Genomic DNA, 18,666 nt, shown 5'->3' with positions numbered 1-18,666 from the left:
TGTTTGATGCCCTCCCCAACATCACTATTACTGTTTGGAGGTCTGTACACAACTCCCACTAACGTTTTTTGCCCTTTGGTGTTCTGCAGCTCTACCCATATAGATTCCACATCATCCAAGCTAATGTCCTTCCTAACTATTGCCTTAATCTCCTCCTTAACCAGCAATGCTACCCCACCTCCTTTTCCTTTTATTCTATCCTTCCTGAATGTTGAATACCCCTGGATGTTGAGTTCCCAGCCCTGATCATCCTGGAGCCACGTCTCCGTAATCCCAATCACATCATATTTGTTAACATCTATTTGCACAGTTAATTCATCCACCTTATTGCGGATACTCCTTGCATTAAGACACAAAGCCTTAATGCTCAACATACATACCAATGCACAATATTTGGTGTGCCTTTAAATGACTTAGTCTCCTATAATTTTGTGTTCCTTTTTCATCCCAGCTACAAACCATTCCCTGACCAAAAGGGCAAGCAAAAAACCTGCATCCAAGTCTCTGCTCTTGAAATGAGTACTGCATAAAAGCAGCAACAAGCTTGCCTAACTTCCAAATTTTACTTCATCTGGGGAAATGCCACACCTTCCCCAAACTGTGATCAAGAGCTCACTATGTGGAGAATCACAAAAGGGGATCATTGTATCTCAGTATAATAATGCATGAACTGGCTGCAATGCATATTTGATCAAAATATATCTTTTTAAGAGGGGTAAAATGGACCCATATATTCACAGAATATGGCATTACCAAAATAAACAGTTAACACAACTGGAAAAATTCTTGCCAGCTGCAAACTTATTCAAAACAGTCAAAACTATACTTAAGCAAATGTTCCTAAAGTACCTGTTTAGTAGCAGCAGTGCCGAGTCCTCCTGAAATACAGATATCTTTGACAATTTTAACTTCATCGTCTGAAAAAAATGGAAGCATAGATGTTGATTTATAGCAACTCAGTTCATAATTAAACTTAACATATATGAATCTTCTGGAAATCGACCGACATTTTTTTAATATTTTATCCCAAATGTATGATGCATGAATGTAAATACAAATTCTAACACCTGAAATGGGTAATTAGTGCCTAACCACTATTGACACTCTTACACAGGGGCAGAAGCAAAAGATAGAAAGAAGAAAAGTAAAAGTGGAGGGCTGAGAAACCTGAGGCAGAAATCAAAAAGGGCCACATTACAGCAAAATTCTAAAGGGGAAAAGTGTGTTAGAAAGACAAGCCTGAAGGCTCAGTGCCTCAATGTGAGGAGTATTAGGAATAAGGTGGACAAATTAACTGCGCAGATAGCATCATGTAATTGGCATCATGGAGACATGGCTCCAGGGTGACCAAGGCTGGGAACTTAACATCCAGGGGTATTCAACATTTAGGAAGAATAGACAGAAAGGATAAGGAGACGGGGTGGCATTGCTGGTTAAAGAGGAAATTAATGCAATTGTAAGAAAGGACATTAGCTTGGATGATGTGGAGTCGATATGGGTAGAGCTACGGAATTCCAAGGGGCAGAAAACGCTAGTAGGAGTTGTGTACAGACCACCAAACAGTAGTAGTGAGGTTGGGGACAGCATCAAATAAGAAATTAGGGATGCATGCAATAAAGGTACAGCAGTTATCATGGGTGACTTTAATCTACATATTGATTGGGCTAACCAAACAGGTAGCAATGCAGTGGAGAAGGATTTCCTGGAGTGTATAAGGGATGGTTTTCGAGACCAATATGTCGAGGAACCAACTAGGGAGCTGGTCATCCTTGACTGGGTGATGTGTAATGAAAAAGGACTAATCAGCAATCTTGTTGTGCGAGGCCCCTTGGGGAAGAGTGACCATAATATGATAGAATTCTTTATTAAGATGGAGAGTGACACAGTTAATTCAGAAACTAGGGTCCTGAACTTAAGGAAAGATAACTTCGATGGTTTGTGGCGTGAATTGGCTAGTATAGACTGGCAAATGATACTTAAAGGGTTGACGGTGGACAGGCAATGGCAAACATTTAAAGATCACATGGATGAACTTCAGCAATTGTACATCCCTGTCTGGAGTAAAAATAAAATGGGGAAGGTGGCTCAACCATGGCTAACAAGGGAAATTAAGGATAGTTTTAAATCCAAGGAAGAGGCCTATAAATTGGCCAGAAAAAGCAGCAAACCTGAGGACTGGGAGAAATTTAGAATTCAGCAGAGGAGGACAAAGGGTTTAATTAAGAGGGGGAAATACAGTACGAGAAGAAGCTTGCCGGGAACATAAAAACTGACTGCAAAAGCTTCTATAGATATGTGAAGAGAAAAAGATTAGTGAAGACAAACATAGGTCCCTTGCAGTCGGATTCAGGTGAATTTATAATGGGGAACAAAGAAATGGCAGACCAATTGAACAAATACTTTGATTCTGACTTCACGAAGGAAGTCACAAATAACCTTCCGGAAGTACTAGGGGACCAAGGGTCTAGTGAGAAGGAGGAACTGAAGGATATCCTTATTAGACGGGAACTTGTGTTAGGGAAATTGATGGGATTGAAGGCCGATAAATCCCCGGGGCCTGATAGTCTGCATCCCAGAGTACTTAAGGAAGTGGCCCTAGAAATAGTGGATGCATTGGCTTTCATTTTCTAACAGTCTATCAACTCGGGATCAATTCCTATGGACTGGAGGGTAGCTAATGTAACACCACTTTTTAAAAAGGGAGGGAGAGAGAAAGCAGGTAATTATCGACCGGTTAGCCTGATATCAGTAGTGGGGAAAATGTTGGAATCAATTATTAAGGATGAAATAGCAGCGCATTTGGAAAGCAGTGACAGGATCGGTCCAAGTCCGCATTGATTTTATAAGGGGAAATCATGCTTGACAAATCCTCTGGAATTTTTTGAGGATGTAACTAGTAGAGTAGACAAGGGAGAACCAGTGGATGTGGTGTATTTGGACTTTCAAAAGGCTTTTGACAAGGTCCCACACAAGAGATTGGTGTGCAAAATCAAAGCACATGGTATTGGGGGTAATATACTGACGTGGATAGAGAACTGGTTGGCAGACAAGAAGCAGAGAGTCGGGATAAACGGGTCCTTTTCAGAATGGCAGGCAGTGACTAGTGGAGTACCGCAGGGCTCAGTGCTGGGACCCCAGCTCTTTACAATATACATCAATGATTTGGATGAAGAAATTGAGTGTAATATCTCCAAGTTTGCAGATGATACTAAACTGGGTGGAGGTGTGAGCTGTGAGGGGGATGCTAAGAGGCTGCAGGGTGACTTGGACAGGTTAGGTGAGTGGGAAAATGCATGGCAGATGCAACATAATGTGGATAAATGTGAGCTTATCCATTTTGGGGGCAAAAACGCAAAGACAGAATATTATCTGAATGGTGGCAGATTAGGAAAAGGGGAAATGCAATGAGACCTGGGTGTCATGGTTCATTAGTCATTGAAAGTTGGCATACAAGTACAACAGGCGGTGAAGAAGGCAAATGGCATGTTGGCCTTCATAGCTAGGGGATTTGAGTATAGGAGCAGGGAGGTCTTATTGCAGTTGTATAGGGCCTTGGTGAGGCCTCACCTGAAATATTGTGTTCAGTTTTGGTCTCCTAATCTGAGGAAGGACGTTTTTGCTATTGAGGGAGTGCAGCGAAGGTTCACCAGACTGTTTCCCGGGATGGCAGGACTGACGTATGAGGAGAGACTGGATCGACTGGGCCTGTATTCACTGGAGTTTAGAAGGATGAGAGGGGATCTCATAGAAACATATAAAATTCTGACAGGATGGGACAGGTTAGATGTGGGTAGAATGTTCCCGATGTTGGGGAAGTCCAGAACCATGGGACACAGTCTTATGATAAGCGGTAGGCTATTTAGGACTGAGATGAGAAGAAACTTCTTCACTCAGAGAGTTATTAACCTGTGGAATTCCCTGCCACAGAGAGTTGTTGATGCCATTTCATTGGATATATTCAAGAAGGAGTTAGATATGGCCCTTAAAGCTAAGGGGATCAAGGGGCATGGAGAGAAAGCAGGAAATGGGTACTGAGGGAATGATCAGCCATGATCTTATTGAATGGTGGTGCAGGCTCGGGGGGCCGAATGGCCGACTCCTGCACCTATTTTCTATATTTCTACACAGTGTCTATCACATTGTCAAAACAAGCGAGTGAGCCCTGGGTGCAGTGGTAGCATTTCCACCTCTGGACCAGAAGGTGCAGGGTTTGAACCCCACTCCAGACAGTCTCGGCAGGTTGAGTCAGAGCTCCGGCTTTGAATTCTGGGTTGACACCCAGCGGGATACTTGCATCCAGTGAGCAAAAACGCTCCCACCGTATAGAACTGACCACCTTATCGGCTGGTATAAAGATGGTTACAGCCATGGGAGGAGCGTTAACATGGCTAATCAGTCTGCAAATCCTTCCAGTACTTCACACTGTTCCCCAAAGGGAACAATGAGAAGAAGAAGATTGTCAAAACTAATAGAAATTAACTTGAATGCAAAGCTGTTACAAAGTACTAATTACAACAAGCTACTAAATAATTGGCAATTTGACTTCAGAGCAATGCACTCAATCAAATATTCTAGCAATAAAATGACTTTCTCTATATGTGGAAAGGACCAACAAATAATTCGACACTTGGGGGCAGGCAAAACCAATTTGTTTGAAAATTAGTGCAAACAACTTCTGCCCCTATTTACTCTATAGGAAAAGTACTTGCCCCATATCAAAGGTAATGACCCCTTGACATTTCTAGAGCCAGCAGGGCATTGAATGCATTGAAGATCTTTGGAAAAGATTGACTGTGATGCAGCCAATCTCCTCTAATCTATAATGATTGTAAACACGTTTCAGTACAAAACATTTGGACCGCAAAATTCTGCTCCGTAGCGCCCGTTGTTTGGGAATTACGGATGCTGATTCGGTTCCAATATGGCATTCGCGGCACGCGCACATACTTCTGGTACAGGCTGCGCCAGACACCAACATCGGTCAGGCATTAGTGGGGGAACAAGGAGCCTGCACCGGAAGTATGCAGATTAGGCAGATCGTAGCATTAAGAACATAAGAACATAAGAATTAGGAACAGGATTAGGCCATCTAGCCCCTCGAGCCTGCTCCACCATTCAATAAGATCATGGCTGATCTGGTCGTGGACTCAGCTCCACTTACCCGCCCTCTCCCCGTAACCCTTAATTCCCTTATTGCTTAAAAATCTATCTATCTTTGACTTGAAAACATTCAATGAGCCAGCCTCAACTGCTTCCTTGGGCAGAGAATTCCACAGATTCACAACCCTCTGGGAGAAGAAATTCCTTCTCAGCTCGGTTTTAAATTGGCTCCTCCATATTTTGAGGCTGTGCCCCCTAGTTCTAGTCTCCCCCACCAATGGAAACAACCTCTCTGCCTCTATCTTGTCTATCCCTTTCATGATTTTAAATGTTTCTATAAGATCACCCCTCATCCTTCTGAACTCCAACGAGTAAAGACCCAGTCTACTCAATCTATCATCATAAGGTAACCCCCTCATTTCTCGAATCAGGCTAGTGAATCGTCTCTGTACCCCCTCCAAAGCTAGTATATCCTTCCTTAAGTAAGGTGACCAAAACTGCACGCAGTACTCCAGGTGCGGCCTTACCAATACCTTATACAGTTGCAGCAACACCTTCCTGCTTTTGTACTCCATCCCTTTCGCAATGAAGGCCAACATTCCATTTGCCTTCCTGATTACCTGCTGCACCTGCAAACTAACCTTTTGGGATTCATGCACAAGATCCCTCTGCACCACAGCATGTTGTAATTTCTCCCCATTCAAATAATATTCCCTTTTACTGTTTTTTTTCCCAAGGTGGATGACCTCACACTTTCCGACATTGTATTCCATCTGCCAAACCTTAGCCCATTCGCTTAACCTATCCAAATCTCCTTGCAGCCTCTCTGAGTCCTCTACACAACCCGCTTTCCCACTAATCTTAGTGTCATCTGCAAATTTTGTTGCACTACACTCTGTCCCCTCTTCTAGGTCATCTATGTATATTGTAAACAGTTGTGGTCCCAGTACTGATCCCTGTGGCACACCACTAACCACTGATTTCCAACCGGAAAAGGACCCATTTATCCCGACTCTCTGCTTTCTGTTCGCCAGCCAATTCTCTATCCATGCTAATACATTTCCTCTGACTCCGCGTACCTTTATCTTCTGCAGTAACCTTTTTTGTGGCACCTTATCGAATGCCTTTTGGAAATCTAAATACACCACATCCATCGGTACACCTCTATCCACCATGCTTGTTATATCCTCAAAGAATTCCAGTAAGTTAGTTAAACATGATTTCCCCTTCATGAATCCATGCTGCGCCTGAGTGTAACGCTGATTTGATACCAGTGCTGCTATATTGGAGCTAAAAGCTCCAGCTAACACCCTCTCTTAAACACACACAGTTGAAAACTCGTTCAGCAGCAGGAAGGTCCCCCCACCAGGGATCATCAACTACTTATAGTTTAATTTCTGATTGATTTCAACTGGCTGTGGTTGAGTTTATGGAAGTATTTGGTGGTTTGTACAATGTGACAGGTGTTGAAGGATTTTCTGCTGACTTTGCACAGACCGCTTGCTCCCAGAGATGGTTACACGAGTAGGCATTCCAGTTGGCCTACAGCATGACAGGGAGAATTAGCAAAGGTGACACAAAGCAGGACAAGTTGCTGGCAGAGGGAGGTGGAGGAGTGGGAGAAGGGCTCTTAGTAGGAGGCCATATCTGCCCAGGGTGTTCAGGGAGCAATTCTCCTTCCTGAACCTCAGCGAGGAACAGTGTGTGAAATGTCTGCCCTTCACCAAGGACGTCCTCTCTGAAAGCTGCCACATGCTGCAGCCCAACTGTAACTTCAGAGCAGGGAAAGAACCACAGTGCCAGTAGCTGCAAAGGTCACGGTAGCCATGAACCTTTATGCGGCAGGCTCCTTCCAGGCTGGAGCAGGAGATATTTGCAACATCTCCCAGTTTACCATGTACTGTTGCATATGGGAGGTCACTGAGGCTCTGTATTCCAATAGAGCTGAATACATTTCCTTCTCTCTGGCGAAAGAGCAGCAGGTGGAGGGAGAACACACTTCACAAGGATTGCAGGCTTCCCCATGGTGTAGGGTGCCAATGACTGCACGCATGTCACTTTGCGGGCACTGCATGTAAACTCAGAGAAGTATCGCAACCGAAAGGGATTCCACTCGCATAATGTCCAGCTGGTGTGTGACCATACTTAGCAAATCATGCAGGTGAATGCCTAGTATCCTGGCAGCTGTCATTCTGCGGCAGTCCGCTGTCCCAACTGCATTTGAGCCACCACGACAAACCAGAGGGTGACTGCTAGGCGACAAGGGCTATCCGTTAATAACATGGCTCATGACTCCAGTGCGCAACCTTTGCACACATGGGCAGTATGCATATATGGACTTTCACAAAGCATTCAATAACGTTCGATAAGAGACTGTTAGCTAAAATTAAAGCTTATGAAATTGAAGATGAATTATTGATCTAATTATGAGAATGGTTAGACAGCAGAAGACAGGCGGTAGGAAGAATGGTTATGTACTCGAATTGGAAGGAAGTGACTAGTAGTGTCCCACAAGGCACTGTGCTGGGACCTTAAATATTCACTATTTTTATTAATGACTTAGATAAAATAATAGGGAGCCATATATATAAGTTTGCCGATGATACAAAGCTTGATTTGGACGAGGGACATTAATGATTTGGACGAGGGGATTAAATGCAGTATCACCAAATTTGCAGATGACACTAAGTTGGGTGGCAGTGTGAGCTGCGAGGAGGATGCTATGAGGCTGCAGAGTGACTTGGATAGGTTAGGTGAGTGGGCAAATGCATGGCAGATGAAGTATAATGTGGATAAATGTGAGGTTATCCACTTTGGTGGTAAAAACAGAGAGACAGACTATTATCTGAATGGTGACAGATTAGGAAAAGGGGAGGTGCAACGAGACCTGGGTGTCATGGTACATCAGTCATTGAAGGTTGGCAGGCAGGTACAGCAGACGGTTAAGAAAGCAAATGGCATGTTGGCCTTCATAGCGAGGGGGTTTGAGTACAGGGACAGGGAGGTGTTGCTACAGTTGTACAGGGCCTTGGTGAGGCCACACCTGGAGTATTGTGCATAGTTTTGGTCTCGTAACTTAAGGAAGGACATTCTTGCTATTGAGGGAGTGCAGCGAAGGTTCACCAGACTGATTCCCAGGATGGTGGGACTGACATATCAAGAAAGACTGGATCAACTGGGCTTGTATTCACTGGAGTTCAGAAGAATGAGAGGGGATCTCATAGAAACGTTTAAAATTCTGACGGGTTTAGACAGGTTGGATGCAGGAAGAATGTTCCCAATGTTGGGGAAGTCCAGAACCAGGGGTCACAGTCTAAGGATAAGGGGTAAGCCATTTAGGACCGAGATGAGGAGAAACTTCTTCACCCAGAGAGTGGTGAACCTGTGGAATTCTCTACCACAGAAAGTTGTTGAGGCCAATTCACTAAATATATTCAAAAAGGAGTTAGATGTAGTCCTTACTACTAGGGGGATCAAGGGGTATGGCGAGAAAGCAGGAATGGGGTACTGAGGTTGCATGTTCAGCCATGAACTCATTGAATGGCGGTGCAGGCTCGAAGGGCCGAATAGCCTACTCCTGCACCTATTTTCTATGTTTCTATGTTTCTATGTTTGATGGCATAGTAAGTAGTGTAGACAGGAGCTTAAAATTACAAAGAGACATTGATAGATTCAGTGAGTGGGCAAAACTGTGACAGATGGATTTCAATACAGGCAAATGTGAGGTCATCCATTTTGAACCAAAAAAGGCTAAATCTGAGGGGTTTTTAAATGGTAAAAAGCTAGGAACAGTGGTGGTCCAAAGAGACTTAGGGGTCCATGTACACAGACCTCTAAAATATAGTGGTCGGGTACAAAAAATAATCAAAAACAGCTAATGGATTATTGGTCCTTATATCTAGAGGACTGGAATATAAAGGGGAGGCAGTTTTGCTGCAGCTATTCAAAGCCCTGGTTAGACCACATCTGTGTATAAGGGATTAAAGGTTTATGGGGAGCGGGCAGGGAAGTAGAGCTGAGCCCATGATCAGATCAGCCATGATCAGCTCCATATCCCTCAAGACCCTTGGACAGAAAAAGAATCTATCAATCTCACGTTTAAAATTATTCATTAATCTAGCATCTATTGCTTTTTGTGAACGATATTGAACGATAAGGGATTATCATTACAGTTCTGGGCACCACACCTGAGGAAGGATTTATTGGCCTTGGAAGGAATGCAGCGCAGATTCACCAGAATGTTACCAAGTCTCCAAGAGTTAAATTGTGAGGAGAGATTACATAAACTAGGCTTGTTGATCCTGGAACATAGAAGGTTAAGGGGTAATTTGATTAGGTTTTTTAGGATTTTGAACAAGATTGATAGGGTACATAGAGAGAAACATTTTCCAGTGCTGGGGGAATCTAGGAAATGGGACGTAACCTTAAAATCAGAGCCAGGCCAGGGGAGAAGTTAGGAACACTCAAACAGTGGTAGCAGTGTGGAACTCTTGCACACAAAAAGCAATAGATGCTAGATTAATTAATAATTTTCAACGTGAGATTGATAGATTTTTTTTCTGTCCAAGGGTATTAAGGGATATGGAGCCAATCATGGCTGATCTGATCATGGGCTCAGCTCCACTTCCCTGCCTGCTCCCCATAACCCTTTAATCCCTTATCGTTCAAAAATCTGTCTATCTCCGCCTTAAATTTATTCAATGACCCAGCCTCCTCTGGGGCAGAGAATTCCACAGATTTACAACCCTTTGAGAGAAGAAATTCCTCCTCATCTCAGTTTTAATTGGACGACCCCTTATTCTGAAACCATGCCCCCCTAGTTCTAGATTGCCCTGAGTGGAAACATGCTCTCTGCATCTACCTTGTTGAGCCCCCTCATTATCTTATATGTTTCAATAAGATCACTTCTCATTCTTCTAAACTCCAATGAATATAGGCCCAACCTACTCAACCTTTCTTCATAAGTTAAACCCTTCATCTCAGGAATCAACCTAGTGAATCTTCTCTAAACTGCTTCCAATGCAAGTATACCCCTCCTTAAATAAGGAGACCAAAACTGTACGCAGTACTCTAGGTGTGACCTCACCAATACCCTGTACTGTTGTAGCAGGATTTCTCTGCTTTTATACTCTATCCCCCTTGCAATAAAGGCCAACATTCCATTTGCCTTCCTGATTACTTGCTGTACCTGCATACTAACTTTTTGTGTTTCATGCACAAGGACCCCCAGGTCCCTCTGTACTGCAGCATTTTGTAATTTTTCTGCATTGAAATAATAATCATCTAAGGCTGAATTTGGGCAAACAAACTTTCAGCAGAAAAGTAGCGGAGGCACGAGAATTCATATTGGACGAGGACATAAGAACATAAGAAATAGGAGCAGGAACAGGCTATTCGACCCTTTGAACCTGCTCCGCCATTCAATAAGATCATGGCTAATCTTCTACCTCAACTCCACTGTCCTAAAAGGCCGACTCCTTATTCTGAGACTGTGATCCCTATTTCTAGGTAAGGAGACCAAAACTGTACGCAATACTCCAGGTGTGGGCTCACCAAGATCCTATATAATTGCAGTAACACTTCTTTACTCTTGTACTCCAATCCTTTTATAATAAAGGCTAACATACCATTTCCTTTCTTAATTGCTTGCTGTACCTGCATGCTAAGTTACTGTGATTCTTGCGCTAGGACACCTAAATCTCTCTGAACAACAACATATCATAGTTTGTCACTATTTAAAAAATATTCTGTTTTCCTATTCTTCCGATCAAAGTGAATAACCTCACATTTCCCCACATTCTATTCCATCTGCCATGTTAATGCCCAGTCACTTAACCCTTATAGGTTCTTTGGGCCCGAACTTGGTCGACTCTAAGGCCGCCCATTTCTCGGCAGTCCGCGGGCGGTACCTATCTTTTTGCTGCCCGCTACCGCTGGGGCCAGTCGGGAGCGAGTTTCGCCGCGGTTATGTCGGCGGCAGCGGCAGTGGCAGGCAGCGGAAGTCGGCGGGCGGGAGCGGGTGTCAGCGGGCAGTGGCAGCAGTGGGCGGTAGGTGCAGGCCTCTCAATTCGAAACACTTCGAAGGCCATGCACCACGCATGCATGAGTCTTGGGAAATTATTTTTTTTGTAGGCCCAGCTGACGTCAGTGTTGACGCGATTCGGGCTGATGGGACATCTGCGCATGTGCTTAAATGTTGATCACTCCCTTGCACCTGCCAGTTGGAGAGGAGAAAGTGTTGGAAATACAGAGCTACAATGTAATCAGCAGCCATCCATCAAGGGAATTAAAATGAGTGGACAAAAAGCTTCAAGGAAGACTGTTAAAAACAAGCCCAGAGCTCCCTGGTTTAACTGGAGGAGCTTGTATCAGAGGTGGAGCGCAGGTATAAAGACCTCATCCGGGATGGTTGTGGCAAGCCTCCACCACCCCAATACAGACACATTTGGAGGGAGATTGGTGAGGCCGTGTCCTCAATGGGCAACATGGCGTGGGATGGAGACCAGTGTAGGAAACGTTGGAACGATGTGTTGGCATCAGCAAGAGTGAGTAACCATTTATTGGAGCCGTCCCGTACAACTCCAAAAGGTTCTGTGCCAGATGTGTGAATGTGTGTGTGTGGGGCATGAGCAAAAGGGGTCAAGGCCGCAACGTTTCTTTCTGCAGAAAAATAATTCATCCAAGGCAGCAAGCCTGAGTACCACGAGCGGGGGCCCAGCAGAGGTCATAGAGTTGAGCAGCCTGGTGGAGAGTGTCTTGGCATTGGTGGGTGACCACCGCCGTGCAACCACAAAGGGTGATGCAGATCCTGTACTAGAGCACGTTAAGGTTATACTAATCTCCGGTGTGAGCAACGCTCATGTCATGAAAGATCATGCAATCTAAAGTCAAATGCTTTTTAACGCATACTTTGTCGGCCATTATTGGTGTGCCCATGTAGCGATGGAACTCCTTGATGGCACAATGTGAGATGGCAGGGCTCACATGTCATCTTGACCAACCCCACCCCCCAGCTCTAGACTGAAATGTTGTCCTCTACTTGCAGATGGTGAGTCGGACAGCACAGAGCAGTGCACACCATCCACCTCTAGCACACAATGATAGAAACATAGAAACATAGAAAAAAGGTGCAGGAGTAGGCCATTCGGCCCTTCGAGCCTGCACCAACATTCAATAAGATCATGGCTGATCATTCACCTCAGTACCCCTTTCCTGCTTTCTCTCCATACCCCTTGATTCCTTTAAATGGAAGGACCATATCTAACTCCCTCTTGAATATATCCAACGAACTGGCATCAACAACTCTCTGCGGTCGAGAATTCCACAGGTTAACAACTCTCTGAGTGAAGAAGTTTCTCCGCATCTCAGTCCTAAATGGCTTACCCCTTATCCTTAGACTGTGTCCCCTGGTTCTGGACTTCCCCAACATCAGGAACATTCTTCCTGCATCTAACCTGTCCCGTCCCGTCAGAATTTTATATGTTTCTATGAGATCCCCTTTCATCCTTCTATACTCCAGTGAATACAGGCCCAGTCGATCCAGTCTCTCCTCATACGTCAGTCCTGCCATCCCGGGAATCAGTCTGGTGAACCTTCACTGCACTCCCTCAATAGTAAGAACGTCCTTCCTTAGATTAGGAGCCCAAATCTGAACACAATATTCAAGGTGTGGCCTCACCAAGGCCCTGTACAACTGCAGTAAGACCTCCCTGCTCCTCTACTCAAATCCTCTCGCTATGAAGGCCAATATACCATTTGCCTGCTTCACCGCCTGCTGCACCTGTATGCCAACTTTCAATGACTGATGTACCATGACACCCAAGTCTCGTCGCACCTCCCCTTTTCCTAATCTGCCGCCATTCAGATAATATTCTGCCTTCGTGTTTTTGCCACCAAAGTAGATAACCTCACATTTATTCACATTATACTGCATCTGCCATGTATTTGCCCACTCACCTAACCTGTCTAAGTCACCTTGCAACCTCTTAGCAGCCTCCTCATAGCTCACACCGCCACCCAGCTTAGTGTCATCTGCAAACTTGGAGATATTACACTCAATTCTTTCATCTAAATCATTGATGTATATTGTAAATAGCTGGGATCCCAGCACTGAGCCCTGCGGCACCCCACTAGTCACTGCCTGCCATTCTGAAAAGGACCCATTTATCACGACTCTCTGCTTCCTGTCTGCCAACCAGTTCTTCATCCACATCAGCACATTACCCCCAATACCATGTGCTTTCATTTTGCACACCAATCTCTTGTGTGGAACCTTGTCAGAAGCCTTTTGAAAGTCCAAATACACCACATTCACTGGTTCTTCCTTGTCCACTCTACTTGTTACATCCTCAAAAAATTCTAGAAGATTTGTCAAGCATCATTTCCCTTTCATAAATCCATGCTGACTTGGACTGATCCTGTCACTACTTTCCAAATACGCTGCTATTTTATCCTTAATAATTGATTCCAACATTTTCCCCATTACTGATGTCAGGCTAACTGATCTATAATTACCCGTTTTCTCTCTCCCTCCTTTTTTAAAAAGTGGTGTTACATTAGCTACCTTCCAGTCCATAGGAACTGATCCAGAGTTGATGGACTGTTAGAAAATGATCACCAATGCATCCACTATTTTTAGGGCCACTTCCTTAAGTACTCTGGGATGCAGACTATCAGGCGCTGGAGTTTTATCGGCCTTCAATCTCATCAATTTCCCTAACATAATTTCCCACCTAATAATTATTTCCTTCAGTTCCTCCTTCTCACTAGAAACTCGGTCCACGAGTATTTCCGGAAGGTTATTTGTGTCTTCCTTCATGAAGACAGAACCAAAGTATTTGTTCAACTGCTCTGCCATTTCTTTGTTCCCCATTATAAATTCACCTGATTCTGACTGCAAGGGACCTACGTTTGTCTTCACTAATCTTTTTCTCTTCACATATCTATAGAAGCTTTTGCAGTCAGTTTTTGTGTTCCCAGCAAGCTTCATCTCGTACTCTATTTTCCCCCTCCTAATTAAACCCTTTGTCCTCCTCTGCTGAATTCTAAATTTCTCCCAGTCCTCAGGTTTGCTGCTTTTTCTGGCCAATTTATATGCCTCTTCCTTGGATTTAACACTATCCTTAATTTCCCTTGTTAGCCACGGTTGAGCCACCTTCCCCATTTTATTTTTACTCCAGACAAGGATGTACAATTGTTAAAGTTCAAAGGAGTGTGATCCCAACTTCTCCCACCCCGACATTGTCACCAGCCCAAGACAGCGGCTCCTTCTTCCACCCCCGCCGCTCCCCCCCCACCCCCCCAAGATCGCCCATATCCACCGCATCCACCTCCGCCACCAAGAGTCAGGAAGACCAGGAGGGTGAGAAGGGAAAAGGGCCTGTGGTCGAGCCAATTGAGCTCGAGGAGCTGGAGGAGTAGGACACCAGCCTCCTGACATGTGTGCCACCTGTCCGGAAAACCTCGGCATCGGGGTCCGATTTAATGGGCTTCGAACGGGACGAACCAGAACAAGTGCTGGCAGGCGCAGAGGCCATGGCGTTAAACCAACCAAGCCGCATTCACCCACACAGACCCAACAATCACCTGAGGATGCAGGACGGCTCGCAGCTATTCAGGAGATAGTCCAGCTATTGAGGACGTGCGCCGACCTAGATTGCGATCTGCTGCAGACCATGGCTGGGATAGCTGCCAGCTCGCAGCCTTTGCTCAGCACCATACTGACAGCATGGAGTGGCTCATTAGTGCGGTGAAGCGCAATACCGAGTCAGTTGAGGTGATGAGGCAAGCGATGGCTTTTTGGCAGGTCGTGCAAGCCCCCGACCTCACACCCTCAAGGTACACAGATCTCTTAGAGCTAGAGTTGTCAGCACATTCAATCACGCCCCCTACCTTCTCGCCAAGGCAGGGGTGCGGCACGCCATGTTGAAGGTGGAGCGAAGAAGAGGATGACGGACATGTCTGCAGAGATCCGGCTGGCCTCCTGCACAACCTGATCAAGCAGAGGCAGTGAGGGGCAGGGGTGCGGCACGCCATGTTGAAGGTGGAGCGAAGAAGAGAATGATGGGCCTCACATCGAGGGGGGGAAGAAAGGTACTGGTGGCGGGTAGAGGGGTGGATGTTGGTGGTGGATATGTTCGTTAATGTTATTATGTTCTGTCACTTTTGGAATGCTGCATGTTTCAATAAAATCACAGTGTTCACTCACTCTTGATCAGTGTCTTATTTTTACATAATGTGTGGTGCCTTAGAAACATAGAAAATAGGTGCAGGAGTAGGCCATTCGGCCCTTCGAGCCTGCACCTTCTGAGAAAAACACAGCTCTCCCTCAGGTGTTCTGCTGTATGAGGAATATCTGCCCTCCACATATGATTCTACTGTATAATGGGTCCTGCCATCAGGCCACTTCGACACAATAAGTAAGGGTCACCAATGCAGGAAGGCTTCCATTCAATGAGAGTCAGTTGAACTACTTGCAGGGCACACATTAAGGCTTGCACGTCAGCCCACTTTTTCTGACACCAAACATCGCGTAGTGCCACCCCTAAGATGACGTGCATCAGTGACATTACAGTCCATTATATGTATTTTTCCACCTTCCCTACCTCATGTCATGCTGTTCTCACTATCACATGCCAGAGCTTTATATCTTCTAACTTTCGTGTATTTACTCTGACATAAGCTCATACCATCTGCGCAGTCACAATCTGTCACTAAATATGTTCCCCCTGAAATGGTGTCAAAACTCTTGTAGGACATCTCCATTGAGCCTTTACCATCTTTCAACACTCATTGTCGCTTCCTCTACCACCCCTTCCCTTCAACAGAGTAATCTGGATTTACATATCACAACTCTTTCTGTGCGGGTTCAGGTCCATCACTTTACTATTTCTGTGCCACTGATAATGCTGCTGCTTGTGCACGATTCCCGGGATGTGAAGCGCTGCAGCACTCTGAGCGATTCTCCCACGCGTCCAACTCACAGCCGCTCAGACCAGCTTTTTGCCAGCGGTCCTTCTGGTGGGCGGCAGAGTGATCTTAGTCGATGGTGCCTGAGGAAAATCCCAGATTTCCAGCCTCCGGCATGGGCGGGCAGCAGCAAGTAGTGCTGATGGAACCTCCGCGAGGAATCTCCCAGCGGGCAGCAGATGGGTGGTACCGGAGGAATCACCAAAAAAAACTATTTCCAGTAGAACCTCGGCGGCTGTGGGCGGAACTTCGACCAAGTTCGGGCCCTTTGTGTCCTCCTCACAACTTACTTTCTCACCTAGCTTTGTATCATCAGCAAACTTGGGTACATTACACTTGGCCGCCTCATCTAAGTCATTGGCATAGATTGTAAATAGCTGAGGTCCAAGCATTAATCGTTGCGGTGCCCCACTAGTTACAGTCTGCTACCTGAAAATGACCCATTTATTCCTACTCTCTGTTTTCTGTCCGTTAACCAATCTTCAATCCATGCTAATATATTACCCCCAATCCTATGAGCCCTAATTTTGTGTAATAATGTGAAAATCCAAATATCCACTGGTTCCCCCTCATCCACCCTGCTCGTTACAACTTCAAAAATCTCTAACAGATTTGTCAAAAACGATTTCCCTTTCATAAATCCATGTTGAGTCTACAGATTCTCAACCACCTGACCAGTTTTGAGAAGAGGGTACAGGTAATCTTCATTGTTGCAAATCTGCCTGTTCTGTTTCATCATCCTCTTCCTCATTCTGCACTAGTGGGGACTCTGCACGTGAAGTTCTGTACACTGTCCAAATGATGCTTACTTTCTGCAGGGGAAATGATGAGGGCGCTTCTGCATGCAAACTACTGCCTATCATTTACTCGATGGATTTGTGGAAGCAAATGGACAAATGTGACCCCTGTGGTTCGGTTGCACTGAAGCTTAGTGTTGTGGTGACTTCACAGCAACATGAAAAGCTGTCCCTGTTGCCAATTCTGTCTGCAGTCACCCTGAGGAAAGGCATTACTTTGTGACACCTTCTTGTAGCTGGGAGGCAGCAAAGACAGGCGGGATTGTCTGGGTACATAATTGCTGATCCTGAGGTACTTTATATGCTCCTGACCTACTATATAACACCTGAAGTATAATCAGCTTACTTTTCTTGTTTCTGCATGAAATCGTTGTTCTCTTCTAAACTGCAATGCTATTGCAACCCTTGCAACAAGACTATTGTAGGAAAAGGAACTGAAAACCTTGCAATGTAAGAACTGTCCCTTCCAAAACATCAAAAATAATGCAGTAATGAAAATACAGGATAAACTAAATTTTGAGAAAAATAAATTTGCAACCAACATTCAAAACAGCTATACAACTTCCACAGGTCAACTCAGCCTCACTCGGTAGTCATGTGCCTGCTTTATATGAAAGAAAGAACTTTATTTATACAGCACTTTCAGGACACCCCATAATGTTTAACAAGCAATTAATTATTTAAAAATATTGCTTTGTAGGTAAACGCAGCAGCCAATTTATACACAGCAGAGTTAAGGTCACTAATAGCACTGGTAATGTTAATTAAAAGGTAAATGTTGGTCAGGATAACTCTGTTGCTTTTCCTTGAACAGCACTATGGGATCTTTTATGTCCGCCTGAGCAGGCAGATGGGACTTTGGTTTAATGTGTCATTTGAAGGATGGCACTTCCAACACTGCAACATTCCCTCAGAAGTACTCTGAAGTAGCATTTGAACTGTCAAACTTCCAACTCATAAGCAAGAGTGCTACCGCTGAACTAAAGCTGACTGCTGAACCATGGATGAGCTGCACCACAGGGGAGAAGCTGATGATAATAATTAAAATCTTGCATGGATTGCCAAGCTAGTTGCCAATGCTGTCTCCGAAATGCTGACCATTTTCTTCAAGGCAATAAACTCACGGCAACCGGCACACCCGATTTAGTGGTTGTACTTGCCACTAGCAAGGTTTTGTGCCACTAACAGAGCTTCTTAAAATTCGACTAAATTATTTCAGTCTGAACAAGAGGCAAAGGAGCGCATATTCCAAGACTTTGAATTCAGATATTTTCACAAAGAATTACATAGAATTTACAGCAGAGAAACAGGCCATTCAGCCTAACTGGCTATGCCAGTGTTTATACCCCTCATGAGCCACCTCTCACCCTACATCATCTCATCCCAAATCCTTCTCTTCCTTTCTCCCTCTTGTACTTATCTGGCTTCCCCTTCAATTCATCTATGCTGTTTGCCTCAACTACTCCATGTGGCAACAAGTTCAAACCACTCTCTGAATAAATAAGTTTCTCCTGAATTATTTATAAGATTCATTAGTGACTATCTTATACAGGTTGAGCGTCCGAAATCCAGAATTCCAAAAATCAGAATGTTCCGGAATCCAGACACCGGGTCGATCCATGGTGGGGTCATCCGGAAACTGAAAAATGTTCCAAAATCCGGACACCCCCCCACCTCAGCAGCCCTACCTCGCCCCGGCCCTCGGTGGCCCAACCTCCTCCCGGCCCTCGCCAGCCCGACCTCGCCCCGGCCCTACCTCGTCCCGACCCTACCTCGCTCCGGCCCAAACTCGCCCCAGTCC

At 45.0% G+C, this 18,666-nt stretch overlaps 1 protein-coding gene across 1 annotated transcript in view; it reads right to left on the bottom strand.

Moving 5' to 3' along the window:
• The window catches only part of LOC139273907 (uncharacterized), a 269,855-nt gene that overhangs the window by 231,479 nt on the left and 19,710 nt on the right, over positions 1-18,666 (bottom strand). The window contains exon 2 of the mRNA XM_070890979.1: positions 850-917. Within this exon, the coding sequence (XP_070747080.1) occupies positions 850-917 (68 nt within the window). The remainder of the gene's footprint in view (positions 1-849; positions 918-18,666) is intronic.

The sequence above is a fragment of the Pristiophorus japonicus genome, chromosome 9 (genome assembly GCF_044704955.1).
Source record: "Pristiophorus japonicus isolate sPriJap1 chromosome 9, sPriJap1.hap1, whole genome shotgun sequence".
In the NCBI taxonomy this organism is placed as follows: Eukaryota; Metazoa; Chordata; class Chondrichthyes; family Pristiophoridae; genus Pristiophorus; species Pristiophorus japonicus.
The sequence above is the reverse complement of the archived record's forward strand: the minus strand, read 5'-3'. Positions and strand labels throughout refer to the sequence as shown.